We start from the raw sequence: 14,519 nt of genomic DNA on the forward strand, positions 1-14,519 counted from the left end.
AATTGAGTATTTCTCTACCAATAAATATGCTGAAACCAAAGTGAGTGGGATAATACATATTAAAAAAAAAAAAAGTGTGATTACACTGATCAAATTATGTTGCTTATAGCCCAGCCAACACAGGAAAACAATGAAATAAATATATACAAACACAAAATTTGGTGAGGCTACACCAAAGTCAAGTGCCAGCATTTCAAAATTAAATTGAAAACAAGACTAAATAACAGAATCTGGGCAATATTACATGAAGTTGGGTGTAGAAGAGAAATTTTTAAGAGAAGAAAAAAAAAAAACAACAGTGAGAAAAGAAAAGATGCAACAACAAAATAACAAAATAGGAAAGTTTTTAAAAAAATTTAAGTAAAAATATTAACAAAATAACAGATTAGGCACAGTATTTTAGTCTACAGCTGACAATTCACACAAATAAAACATGAGCAAACATTGCCTTAAATGAAAATGAAAGCCACACACGTTTTAGTTTTAAGGAAGTGTTTGCCAACAGCCAAGCGCTTGCCTTTCGGTCAATGGTGTTACATGCATGCAGCAACAAAATATTGTAGGTTTAGAATAAACAGTTCATCTCAGAGACAGAGTGAGCAGGGGGAAGGAACAGGGAGGAGGGGGGTGTCAGAATAGCTTAGTAAAGCAAAAGAAGACATTTATCTGTCTTTCTCTCTCCATTATTATTTATCTCTTTTTTTCCCCCCCCATTCCAAAATGCTCTTAGTATTCTGTAAATGTACAGGAGATCTAAAACAGTCTTTCTCTCCACTGTTATTGATCTTTTTTCCCCCCATTCCAAAATCTTAGAATTAAGTAAAGTTATAGCAGATCCATAACATTTTGGTGTGTTTATTATCAAACTGTCATATGAGTATCTGTGAGATCTGCAGCTCATGCCAGCAGAAGAAGCCTAACCAAGCACAGCCTGCAAAATACAAGATCTACAATTCTCACTTTGAACATACGTGTAAACAAAAACACCAACCAAAATAATACCCGACGAATACTCAAGCATGAAAGTTATGTACCTTTAAACATGAAATATGACCAGATCACAAAATCCAGAGAGAAACGAACAAACAATTTCAATCATCCAACCAGCAATTTCTGTACACTTAATCAAATGACTGACGCTAATAATAAAGAATACATACCACAGGAGATGTAAGCACCAACATGTATCAAACACGGACATCAAAGCAATGGAAGAATTCGAAAAAAAAAAAAAAATGTCTGAAAGAAAAAAAAATGTCTGAAAGAAAAAAAAAATGTCTGAAAGAAAAAAAATGTCTGAAAGAAAAAAAAAAAGGTGGCTTCTATCTGTCTGATGACAACGGATTGTGCCTGTTGGTTTTCAAGCTAAAGAGGGTGAACAATATCTGTGACTGATCCAGTCCTGAAGCACGGACTGAATCTTCAGTATGACAAAGTACATGCCTCCTTGTCAAGGACCCAGCCACCACACACTTTAAAATGAGCAACATATAACAGAAAAACAAAGAACAGCAAATGTCTACCTTGCACACAATATACTGACAGCAAAATCATTGTAATACTTCTGTCCTTATCCAAATTATACATGATACGCAAACGCCTAAATCATCTTTTCTTTTTCCAAACTTCTTTACATTTAAATTTTCTGAAACACTCCTGAGATGTTTTTCAAGATAATTGACACGATAATTGTGTCAATCAACTGAGCAGTCCTTTCCGTCAGTTCTGATATTGCACCAACTCAGTAGTTTGAATCAGATCATGTTTTGATTTTGCACAAAAAGTCATTTTGATTCTGACCTCATTTTGAGTTAACGTCACGATTACAATACAGGAGTCTCAAACACACACACAAATTACAGTATAACCCCAATACTCAAATTTCCTTCCAAATCTTTTCTCTTCCTGCCTAGATGTATGAAAAAAAAATCATACAAAGCCTCTGATGTAACTGCAAGGGAAACAACCACACCTTTTCCGGTCATTTCCAAGCAGTGGCAATCTGCTTCTACTCAAGCAAAATAGAAGAAAATCGCTCCCTGATATTACTGGAAATATAATCTGATCACTGGCTACAGAGATGATTGCTTTTTCTGATGCCCTCTGACATCCACAATTTCAGCCCTGATGTGGCTTTGTGCAGCCGGATGGACTCTGAGCCAAATGGAAGTGAATCTTCTAATGAAGCAAGAGCACTTCATGAGCAAGTTTTCGTTTCATTGGTCCGACACACACAATACGACAACTGTCAAAAATGACCACCTACCGAACTTTTTAAAGGATCAATTAAAAAAATCAGGGGAAAAAAAATGCTATATTGCACATAATACTGCTGAAAATCTTTGAAAGAATTCTACTGTTAGTCTTTTAAAGAAGTGTTATCTTCCCATACAAGTAAACCGATGAGCTACAGCACAAAGAAGAAGAAGAAAATACAAACATTAAACAGGAAGAGACAATCCATACACAGCTCATAGCATGATGTATGAAGCCCCTAACTTTGTACCTGACAGTTCATTGCACATTGTCACGGAAAAACACTACATTACAGACACCAGACAAGAACATGTATCTATACATTATGTTTTTCTTTTTCTTGGATGTATTCCTGTGCTGTTGTCATGCCATTATGCACTATTGTATACGAGTCGGTTCATGAGAGGTGCTTAGAACCCACTGTGTGGTGAGTTTGCGCAATATAAGAACACATTCTGAGCTGGTTCAGCTACAGTAACCATGGCAAGTGTTTGAAGACCACATACATCAGTGACACACACATCTGTTGGCATTGTCAAAAAACAAGGAAATAACCAACAGTATACACCTGCCCAATTAGTCTACCAACCAAGAAAGATGTAATAATGTAAAATAAAACAAAACAACACAATACAAAAAAACACTACCACAGATTCAAGCTTGTACTCGATAGAGACGGCCATAAGGCGCAAACCAACTGATTGTACTTTCCAGTAACACATGAAACATCAGATAAGGGAAAAGTGAAGTTTTACAAGGTACCACTTCTAACACAGACATATAACATAATGTACCGGTACAAACAATTAAGGTTAAAAAAAAAAAAAGACAACAAAGTTAAAATGGGAAAATGACAAAATCTGACAATAAACTCGCATAAAATATGTAAACAGTGATTATCATTTTGGATTTTCAAAATTTCTGGCATGGCATAAAGAAAAAAAAAAGATTTTACAAAAAAGAAAAAATGAACAGGTTAATGCTGTACAGCTCTGGTTTGACTTAACACTTTCCTCCCAAAGCCGTTTAATCTGTTCCATCTAAACATACCACTCTGGAAATGCATAGAAATTGTTTTCAAACAGACCTGAACTTTATGTCTGAAACCGAGCAAAAAACCAAACTTACTACCAGTACAAAACAAACAAACAAAAAATACTGCAGTTTGCAACATTTTAAACAATGAAAATTTTTTTAGTTGGATCTTGTATCAACAATGAGTAAATTCCCTTTCTGAGTCCTAATAATATAAAATTGTTGACTGTCACAACTTTGTGTTGTTCTCTGGATGCAATGCCAGTGTTCTTTCATTTGTCACATTTTTATCAGCAAACATGTCAGCAATTTCTCTTTTAGATTTAAAAAAAAAAATGTCCCAATTCACTGACTCAAGTACAGGATCTACTGCTGCTCTTTTGGATAGCTGGCAGGCCATGCATATTCTGCTTTACCTTCTTCATGAACAAATATGTCAGTGTATGAAAATGACAAGCCAAATTATTCACTCAACTCCAGTTTACAAATACAAGAATCAAAAGAATCTACCGCCTCCCCACAGACACTGATTATAAGCAAAGTCTGGTGTTCCAAAGCACCTGATCCTTCTATAACTACTTCAACTGGCAAAGTTGGCAAGAGATAAGCACCAAATAAATTTAATTAACAGCATGCCAGATGCCATATTCTTTTTTTGTGAAAATGTGATGGTGACCGCAGAGAACTACTAAGCCATTCGGTTATATGCAAAAAGTTTTACATATATATTAATAATTTACATGTGATTATCCTGCGCACACTACCTACACAAACTTAGAGCAGGAAAATGATCCTGCCACTTCAAAATGTTTTCTTCTTTACAACCAGTATTGAAAAATGGCCCTCTTCAACTTCTTAAATGTGGGTAAAAAGATCATTGTATACTGCAAAAAATTAAAACAAAATTGGTTTGACATTAACCCATGGAACATGTATGCTTTGGCATGTCTGTGACCAATCATTGTACTTCACTATCACACATACAACACACCAAAAGAATATTTGTTTGACATCAATTTCAGGAACACACACACACACACACACACAATCACACTTTAGCATGTCTGTAACCAAGTACCGAACTTCACAAAAAACTCATTTCATGCACACGTCCCCAAGACAGATGTGAACAAAATGGCAGTACAAAATATTGCAAAGAAAAGAGAGGAAGACCAACGTAAAAACCATGGCAGCCGGAAACGATTGTGACGATGATGATGACAATGATGGACAGTCTGGCAGTGAGTTGTGCCCCTTCCCCTTTACAACACTTCCAAATTCTCTGTCAAGATTTTGGATCTCACTGTTATGCAGCAATCAAATGTGAAATGTTCAAAACCTTTTCTGGACCCCACCACAGCGTCTATTGGTGTGCTGACAGACGATCAGTCTTCCTGCTGGCTGAACAACTGACCAAAGAAAGACCTCAACATTATGGACTGTCGCCAAGTGTTACACACCCAAATGATTCCGTGATGTAAGAAAGGTGAAAAGCAAAAGCAATACTGTATGGACTGGAAACCACAAGGGTGGGTGAACAAATAATGCTGCAGCTCTTGGAACTGTTACGTTTGGCAAAATACAAATTCAGGGATGACGAAAACCATGCCCTCACTTCGTCAGTGAATCACGCCATGCTTTCTTGGTGATGATGCTCTGCCTAACTACCAAACTATTCACGTCATGAACACAGGGTACTGCACACAACTTATGGGAGGAAAGAAAACTGAACTTGCAAGCTACTCAGCCAACTGGTAAATGAACACAATGTCTTTGATCCCAACATAGCTTGGTTGTCTGCAGGGTGAAAACGATGATAGCGTGATCCGAACACTGGGGTGAAGACTTGATGGCTGCCTGATGGAAGGTTCAGGATAGAAACACCCCCCCACATGAAGACTGCCACAGAACCATTACATGATGACTTGTGTCCTGTGTGAGACAGCCACATTGGACACTGCCACATTACCACATGGAGACGGCCAAGTGGAGGTTGCCATAGGATTGTTCACATGAATACAGCACAGCAGGGAGACCACAGTAGTGTACATGTTGGTCATGGTCTCTGATCAGTCCTTGAAGCGGCGGTAAAAATCCTTGCTCCTAGAAAAGTCTCTTCTTGTCCTTCTTTGTGCTGCACACACACACACACACACACACTTGGATTGTAATATGCAAACACAGAAGAATATACTAAACAATGTAAGAGGTAAGAACAAGCTCTCTCAAAGTATATTTGAAAGTTTGTTCTTTTTCTTTTATGCATGTGTGCTGTTTTGTTTTTGTGCTTGGTTCTTAATAAAGTATGGTTCTGAAACCTCTTTAGCTGTGTTTGTTCTTCAACATCTTTTCACTTGAGTGGTATCAGATGCATGTGTGTGTGAGGGAGTGTGTGGGTGTCGGTGTGTGCGAGTGGTGTGGGTGGGAATGTGTGTATGTAGGCCAGCCTGTATGCAAGCATGAGACTGTACAAGTGCGGGTTTTGGTGTGTGTGTGTGGGAACGTGTGTGTAGGCTAGCCTGCATGTATGCATGGGATTATAAGAGTGAACATATCCACACATGCCGATGAGCAAATTTGTGTAAGAGAGAAACAACACAAAAAAAATCAAATATACAGACCTGAGAGAAATGCACACACACACACACACACACACACACACACACTGAGAAGAAAACAAACACAGACACACTGACAGAGGTTACCAAGCCCCACACACACTTTGTACACACAGCACACAGACAGAGGAGAAGAAGAAACAGACACTGACAGTGCCCAAAGCCCCACATACTCTTTGTACACACAACACACAGACCGACGGACGAGGAGACAACCAGTCTGAGACTGACAGCCCTCCCAAGCCCCAACATACTCTTTGAGGTTCTCCAGGGACCTCCGGCGCTCCCCCCACTGCTCCTCCCAGGCGCCCTTCTCCTTCTCAAAGGCCTTCCACTTCTCGTCAAGCTCCTGCTGCTGCTGCTCCAGACTCTTCTTCATCTGCTCCGACCTCTTCTGCAACTGTTGGCCGCATGGAAGGGGAAATGTTAACACATGCGTACACAGCACACTAAACACGACACATTGCATCACGCAATACACAGCATTTCAGACCACAACTCATCACCCCACACTTCACATCCCCAACATGGCCTACCACCACACCACACACGCCACACTATATGCTGCATGATACAACACACACAGCATGATACAACACACATATAACACACACCACACTATACACGCCACACTATATGCTGCACCACAGCATGATACAACACACAAACAACACACACACCACACACGCCACACTATATGCTGCATGATACAACACACAGCATGATACAACACACATAACACACACCACACCATACACGCCACACTATATGCTGCACCACAGCATGATACAACACACAAATAACACCACACCACACACGCCACACTATATGCTGCATGATACAACACACACAGCATGATACAACACACATATAACACACACCACACTATACACGCCACACTATATGCTGCACCACAGCATGATACAACACACAAACAACACACACACCACACCATACACGCCATACTATATACTACACCACAGCATGATACAACACACAAATAACACACTCCACACCATACACGCCACACTATATACTGCACCACAGCATGATACAACACACAAACAACACACACCACACCACACACGCCACACTATATGCTGCACCACAGCATGATACAACACACAAACAACACACACACCACACCATACACGCCATACTATATACTACACCACAGCATGATACAACACACAAATAACACACACCACACCATACACGCCACACTATATACTGCACCACAGCATGATACAACACACAAATATGTAACAGAAAAATAATCATACATAAATTTGTTTTAAATTATATTCCATGACAAGCAGTCAAATAAAGAATCTTTTGTTTTTAATGTCTTCTTTTTCTTTAAAGTAATGCTCATTCATATCATGCTCACTCACTGTCTATGTTATACTCTTCTTTTTCTTATCTTTACAACAACAAAAAAAGTTTAAAAAAATAATAAAACTGGCTTCAAACTTAACATGACAGTAAAGACACACACACACAAAAAAAAGAAAGAAAGAAAAGGAAAAGAAGAAATGTAAACAAACTCACAAGTACCTTTGGACAGACACTATGACTAAAAAGTCTATTCCATCCAGGTCACCTCAATTTTGTAAATAACATTATTAAGAAATGATCTGCACCGATGGAAAAACACAGAGGGCTTACATCAGCCTCAGAGTCCTGCAGCTTCTGTTTCTTCTCCTTGACCTTCATCTCAAACACCTGCTCCATCTCCGCCTCCATCTTCTTCATCTTCAGGTTGTGCTCCTGTCGCTCCTCCGCCATCTGGGTCAGGGGGTCTCTGCACACACACACGTACACACACACACACACACACACACATGCACACACACACACATACACAGAACATACACACATACGCATACATACACACACGCACATATGCCATCCCCATCATAGTGTTGTGTTCTTCTGCAATGAGCCGGGTTGCATCAGCCATCTTAGCAGTGCTGAGTTTGTTTAGTATCAAGAAATTCTTATATCTACACAGATATACATGTATGGGGAGAGAAAGAGAGAGAGTGAGAGAGAGAGAGATTTACACACACACACACACACACATGAGAAAAAAAAACTGCAAAGAAAAAGACTAAAATAAATCCATAGCAGCCAGAACAGCTTCTCATGAAAATGAGGGACAGTCTGGCACTGAGCTGTGCCCCTTCCTCTTTATAAACTCCCCAAATTCTCTGTCAATATCTCACCACTCTGCAGCAATCAAATGTAAAATGATGTGAAACCTTTCTGGATCTTATACATCAACAAAAAGTGCTAATGTGTGCAGAAAACAACAATAATAATAGGTGTTAATACATAAACAATTCTAATAGTAATAATAAGAATAATGTAGATTGCAATAAAATGTTATATACCAAGAAAATCCCTGCAGTGTATTCAGAATCCCAATATACAATCCCACATGAAACATTTAGAGCATGCAGCGTATGAAAAATCTGCTTGAGAAATAAGAAATAAGATGTGCTGAACTGCATGAGAAAACCTAGCTGAGATAGCAAAATGAAAAATTAACTCATTCTACTAACCAAAAAGAATATAATAAAATCAATACGCTGTCTTAAAAGAGACAGCCAATGCAGACATCAAATCAGCGAGTTGCTGCAAAATTTTGACTAAGAAGAGCAAACAGATAGGCCTGGTTTGCATCAGTTTGGCATGGTACAGTATATGATACCAAAAGATAAACTGATCATGTACTACACACACACACAAAAAAAAAAAAAACCCAGTGTGTTTCACTAAAATGAAAACTTCAATGACTAGTAGTGAATAGAAGAAAAAAAAATTGATGCAATGCAAGAAATGACACACATCCAGTGTTTTTAACTTGAAATAAAATGAAAAATAAAAATTAACAATAAATAAGTAAATTCAACATGCAGTGAAAAAACTGTCCCGGCAGCAAACCAAAAAATGAAGACAGGTAGGCAGACAGTCAGACACAACAACAGCAGTAGACACAACAACAGCCCAGGGGGCCAGTACTGACTTGGTGAGGGACCCAGGTTTGATTCTACTGTCGGAGGAAGATGGCGCCAGTTTGTTGTAGCGGAAGTTCTCATAGTGTACGTTGTTGGTCACGTCCTTCAGGTCTTGCATGTGGGTCCTGAGACACACACACACACACACACACACACAAACACAAGCACACACACACACACCAGACATAGAAATACAGATGTATGTGTAGGTGACATGCTACAGAGCAATTACAAAATACCAGGAGATAAACCACGCATAAACTCCATATTTACCTCAAAAATATTTTGCATGCAGTGTACACAACTCACACACATCGATCATATCAAATACCTCTCCAACAAATCACACATGTGCACCACACATGTCGCACACATACACCCCTGACACACATGCAAGATTCGTACCTTGAACACATGCACCATAACAAACCTCATACATACACCAATCATACCTCTCACACAATAGATAGATAGATAGACAGATAGATATGCACCACACATACTTTGGTCAAACCTCACACACATGCACCATACACACCTCACACACATACACCATACCTCACACACAGTACACACATGCTCCATACATACCTCACATGCATACACCATACAAACCTCACAATGACACATACAACAAACATACCTCACAATCACACACAAACAAAAGCATACAGACAAACCAACACAGCCATATACACATGCACACAAAGACATTACAAACAGAAGAGAACAAAATAAAGAAGGCAAAAATTACAGTGAAAACCAATGAAACAAACCAACTGAATGGGGCGAAGGGAGAAAAGCAGGTGGGGGGCGGGGGGGGAAGGGGTCAGGAGAAGGTGGGAGACCTATCGTGAACATGAAGATCTACACACCTCCACCAAATAGCAAGATGGAAGCAAGAAAGACAGACAAAGATAGACAGGACTGTACAGAAAGAAAGACAATACCTGATAAGCATGTTACGCAGAGCGATGAAGTCATTGTGTTCCAGGTTTTCCACTGCAAGCAGAAAGGGAAATCATGTATCAAAACTGTCATTTGTATGTTTGGTTGCTGTTGTTGTTGTTTTTTGTTGTTGTTTTTTTTTTGCTAAGCAGATGTGGTGTAGCGTAACTGGATTCGTCTGAGCACAGTGATGCCTCCTTGAGTAACTCAACTGAACTGAACTGAACTCTGCCCCAACACAAGCATTTTTTTTTTTAATTATTATTATTCTGAACTACATCTTCAGCACTGTCTGTTCCTGTTTCCAGTGATTCCCACACACCAGATGGACTCCACAGCTGCTAAGAATGACTGGAACAGATACCCTGCAGAGAGATCTGACATTTTTCCCACACTCAGCACAATACTTTATCAATATTTTTTTTCATCTGATAGTTAATGAACACTCCATGCTTCTGATAATTAGCGCTAAGCTGACAAGTACTGATCCCATAAACAGAATCAGTACTGAAAGACAAACTGTATACATCGTGCTTGTTTGGTGGTGGTGGTTGTTTTATATGCATTTTTTTATGACACAGCTATTGTTGAAAGTATAAACACATACATGGATACATAAATATATACATACGCACAAACAATGATATATATATAAACCTAGAAGAAAAACAACATCAAGGAGACAGAACTGAACATTTGTTAATGTTACTGAAAAGAAACTTCTGTGAAAGAAAGTGTGAGCATGGAAAAGGTTTTATCTGATTTACAACAACAGAAAAAAGTCAATATAGCATTAATACACTAGAAATACACACACCTTCATAGCTGAACTGCAGATGCCAACAGCTAATAACTGAACTGAATGAATAAACAGATTAAAAGTAACACAGAATGTGCAGCTCTCTCTGACACTACACATTTTAGCAGAGACATAAGGCAATTACTCTGTTCTAAAATTCACGCAACATGCAGTTTACTTTTACATTGTATTCTTCCTTAATATCACAATCATCTTAGCAGATCCAGGGCTTTTTTTTTGTTATGCTGAAAACGATTGCAGCACCAACCACCAACCCACCTTCCACGAGGCCCCAGGGGTACTGACGGCCGCGGAGACGCTTCCCCCCCATCTCAATCACCCTGTTGCTCCCCACCACTGCGAAAGGCACCCGGTCCTGAAAATGACAAGAGATATGTTTTAAAAACATCAACAACAAAAACAAACAAACAAAAAGAAACAGCTCCCTTTTTTTTTTCTCTCTCTCTCTCGCTAACATGGATGAATTATGAGTCCAAGCTCATCGACTTCTGCTGAAATATCTACTTTTGATCCATCCCACCCCCTTCTTCCCCCAATGGAATCAAAATTGTATATAAAAAAAATAAGAATAATAATAATAAAAAAGTAATAATAAAAGCTCCAGGTTTAGTCTTTGTGGTGACAGTCTGAATAATTTGTTGCTACTGGCTGCAGCACTTACTAGTTCTCTTTCATATTTGGGAACCTTCTTCCCCAACCGCTTAAAAAAAAAAGGTAGAAGGAGCGGGGGAATGAAGGAAGGTAAAGGGGAGGAAGGCAGCAGGAAAGAAAAGAGGATGGATTTGGGGCTGAATCCACAAAGAAATTTCTTACAACTGACTCTACAGGTGATTAGTGTCTAGCTTGTCTCAGGTATTCGCTGTTCTTGATTTGCACGTGTCTCTTTACTACAAGATGGTTGACTGTAAGCAATAGCTTTGTGAAAAAAACATGTCTGTCTTATCATCATCAAATTCAACAAATATTCCATTTTAGTGGGAGTGATGGCCTAGAGGTAATGCGTCCACCTAGGAAGCGAGAGAATCTGAGCGCGCTGGTTCGAATCATGGCTCAGCCGCCGATATTTTCTCCCCCTCAACTGGACCTTGAGTGGTGGTCTGGACGCTAGTCATTCGGATGGGACGATAAACCGAGGTCCCGTGTGCAGCATGCACTTACCGCATGTGAAAGAACCCACGGCAACAAAAGGTTTTTTCCTGGCAAAATTCTGTAGAAAATTCCACTTCCATAGCAAAAAATAAAAATAAAACTGCATGCAGGTAAAAATACAAAAAAATGGGTGGCACTGTAGTGTAGCAACACGCTCTCCCTGGGGACAGCAGCCTGAATTTCACACAGAGAAATCTGTTGTGATAAAAAGAAATACAAATACAAATAAAAAAAATACAAACTAATTTTCCATTGCTATTACATTTAACTGGTCATATTTTGTCAGAAAAGCTTAACTGGGGGCAGGTGGATGGGGGGTGGGCAGGGGGAATCGGAAAAGGTCTCAAAGAAAAAAAAAAATCCAGAAAGTAACAAACCCAACACCTTTGGGTCCACACACTCACCCTGAGTTTCTTCTGTATCTTCATCTCTTCCTCATCATCACATTCCGGGAACTCGTAGATCTTGATTTTGTGCTGGGCAATCTCATTCAGAATCTGAAACACCATTAAAAAAAAAAAAAATCACTGCAGTTATGAAACTGATACATTATTATTACTTGTAGTGTTTATCCCTGAAGTTCAAGCTCTGATTAGTGCATGACGACTGTTGCGTGAGTGTTGCAGTGCAAAGATTTCTATGCCAAATCAAAGTAGAATACAATATAAATGCTTTTTACCATAAAAAGAATCTGCATGATGTAATTACTGTTCAATATCAGCTTATATTGTGAAGAGTGGGTGTGTGGGTATGTGTGTGTGTGTGTGTGTGTGTGAGTGTGTGTGTGTGTGTGTGTGCGTTGTTTCAAATACAGATTAACCAATTATCCCATTTCAACTCGATAAGAGACAAATAAGCCAGAGTCCCCTTTATAAAAAGAAAAAGAATAAATATCTGAAAATCTTCACCATAGAAAAAAAAAAACTGCTTGCATACACATTCAAGCACACACACATGCAAATTCTGATGAACTATTCTTTTATAAATCTGTAGGCACAGGAAACACACACACACACACACACACACACACACACACACACACACACACACACAGAGTCATCATCATCATCCAAATAAAGAACAAAAACTGACAGTCTTCTTGAACTCTCTGCATTCATCGGGCGTCATGGTGTCGGCCTTGGCGATGAGAGGAATGATGTTGACTTTGTCATGCAGGCGTTTCATGAACTCCACATCCAGAGGCTTCAGACTGAAACAACACAACCAAACAGGTAACCTGGAGGCTGAGAGCGTCAGGCTTTCTGAGCCACAGAAAAAGCAATCACTATACCCTTAAAAGTAATAATTACTGGCAATCGTTGTTCCTTTTAAAGTAATCATCACTCCCTTAAAAGCAATCATTCCTTTAGTCTCCTCTCTCTTTGAGGGTGCAGGAGGAGATGGGGGAGGATGGGCATGGTCTGGGTGGAGAGCAGCATGAGGGGGGCTTGGGAGGATGAGTGTGTGGGAGTGTGGTGTGGTTGGACAGCAGGGGAGGAGGGGGTTATTGTACTGTATTACTCTTTTTTGTCACAACAGATTTCTCTTTGTGAAATTCGGGCTGCTCTCCCCAGGGAGAGCGTGTCGCTACACTGAGAGCGCCACCCTTTCCTTTTTTTTTTTTTTTTCGGTATTTTCCTGCCTGCAGTTTATTTTTTATCGATCAATTTTGTCTTCCTATGGAAATGGATTTTTCTACAGAATTTTGCCAGGGACAACCCTTTCATTACCATGGGTTCTTATACATGCGCTAAGCGCAAGTTGCACATGGGACCTCAGTTTATCGTCTCATCTGAATGACTCGCGTCCAGACCACCACTAAGGTCTGTCTAGTGGATGGGAAGAAAATACTGGCGACTTTGCCGGGATTCAAACCAGTGCGCTCAGATTCTCTCGCTTCCTAGGCAGACACATTACCTCTAGACCATCACTCCACTTTGGGAGGTTTGGGGGATGGGTGTGGGTGGGTGGGCATGGTATGGTTGAAGAGGGGAGGTGGGGGGTGGGTGTGGGTGTGGTGTGGTTGGACAGCATGGGAGGAGGGGATAAGGGTGGCTGGGTGTTGTATGGCTGGAGCACAGGGAAGGAGGAGATTTGGGGGCATGGGGGCGTGGAGGTGTGGTATGGTTTGAGAGCAAGGGAGGAGGGCAAGTCTGGGGGTGTGGAGCAGGTTAGTCGGAGAGAGGGGAGGAGGGCTGTGAGCGGTGATGGTATGGTTGGAGAGCAGGGTATGGGGGGGATGGGTGTGTGGTGGGGTTGGAAGCAAGGGCAGGGGATTTGAGGAATAGGTGTGAGGGGGTGTGGTGTGGTTGGAAGCAAGGGCAGGGGATTTGAGGAATGGGTGTGAGGGGGTGTGGTGTGGTTGGAAGCAAGGGTAGGGGATTTGAGGAATGGGTGTGAGGGGGTGTGGTGTGGTTGGAAGCAAGGGTAGGGGATTTGAGGAATGGGTGTGAGGGGGTGTGGTGTGGTTGGAAGCAAGGGCAGGGGATTTGAGGAATGGGTGTGAGGGGGTGTGGTGTGGTTGGAAGCATGGGGAGGGGATTTGAGGAATGGGTGTGAGGGGGTGTGGTGTGGTTGGAAGCAAGGGGAGGGGATCTGAGGAATGGGTGTGAGGGCGGTGTGGTGGTTGGAGAGCAGGGTAAGAGGGGATTTGAGGAATGGGTGTGAGGG

The 14,519-nt window shown here is 40.5% G+C and overlaps 1 protein-coding gene across 5 annotated transcripts in view; it reads right to left on the reverse strand.

The window, feature by feature from the left end:
- Window positions 1-278: 278 nt before the first annotated feature.
- Window positions 279-14,519, reverse strand: part of LOC143300706 (septin-7-like) — an 88,090-nt gene continuing 73,849 nt past the window's right edge. For all 5 annotated transcript variants that reach the window (XM_076614578.1, XM_076614574.1, XM_076614576.1 and 2 more), the window contains exons 6-13: window positions 12,942-13,059; window positions 12,254-12,346; window positions 10,959-11,055; window positions 9,883-9,934; window positions 8,941-9,057; window positions 7,578-7,713; window positions 6,164-6,309; window positions 279-5,425 (exon numbers count right to left, since the gene is read on the reverse strand). In XM_076614578.1, the coding sequence (XP_076470693.1) occupies window positions 5,395-5,425; window positions 6,164-6,309; window positions 7,578-7,713; window positions 8,941-9,057; window positions 9,883-9,934; window positions 10,959-11,055; window positions 12,254-12,346; window positions 12,942-13,059 (790 nt within the window). In that variant the 3' untranslated portion in view covers window positions 279-5,394. The remainder of the gene's footprint in view (window positions 5,426-6,163; window positions 6,310-7,577; window positions 7,714-8,940; window positions 9,058-9,882; window positions 9,935-10,958; window positions 11,056-12,253; window positions 12,347-12,941; window positions 13,060-14,519) is intronic.

The sequence above is a fragment of the Babylonia areolata genome, chromosome 26 (assembly GCF_041734735.1).
Source record: "Babylonia areolata isolate BAREFJ2019XMU chromosome 26, ASM4173473v1, whole genome shotgun sequence".
Classification (NCBI taxonomy): Eukaryota; Metazoa; Mollusca; class Gastropoda; order Neogastropoda; family Buccinidae; genus Babylonia; species Babylonia areolata.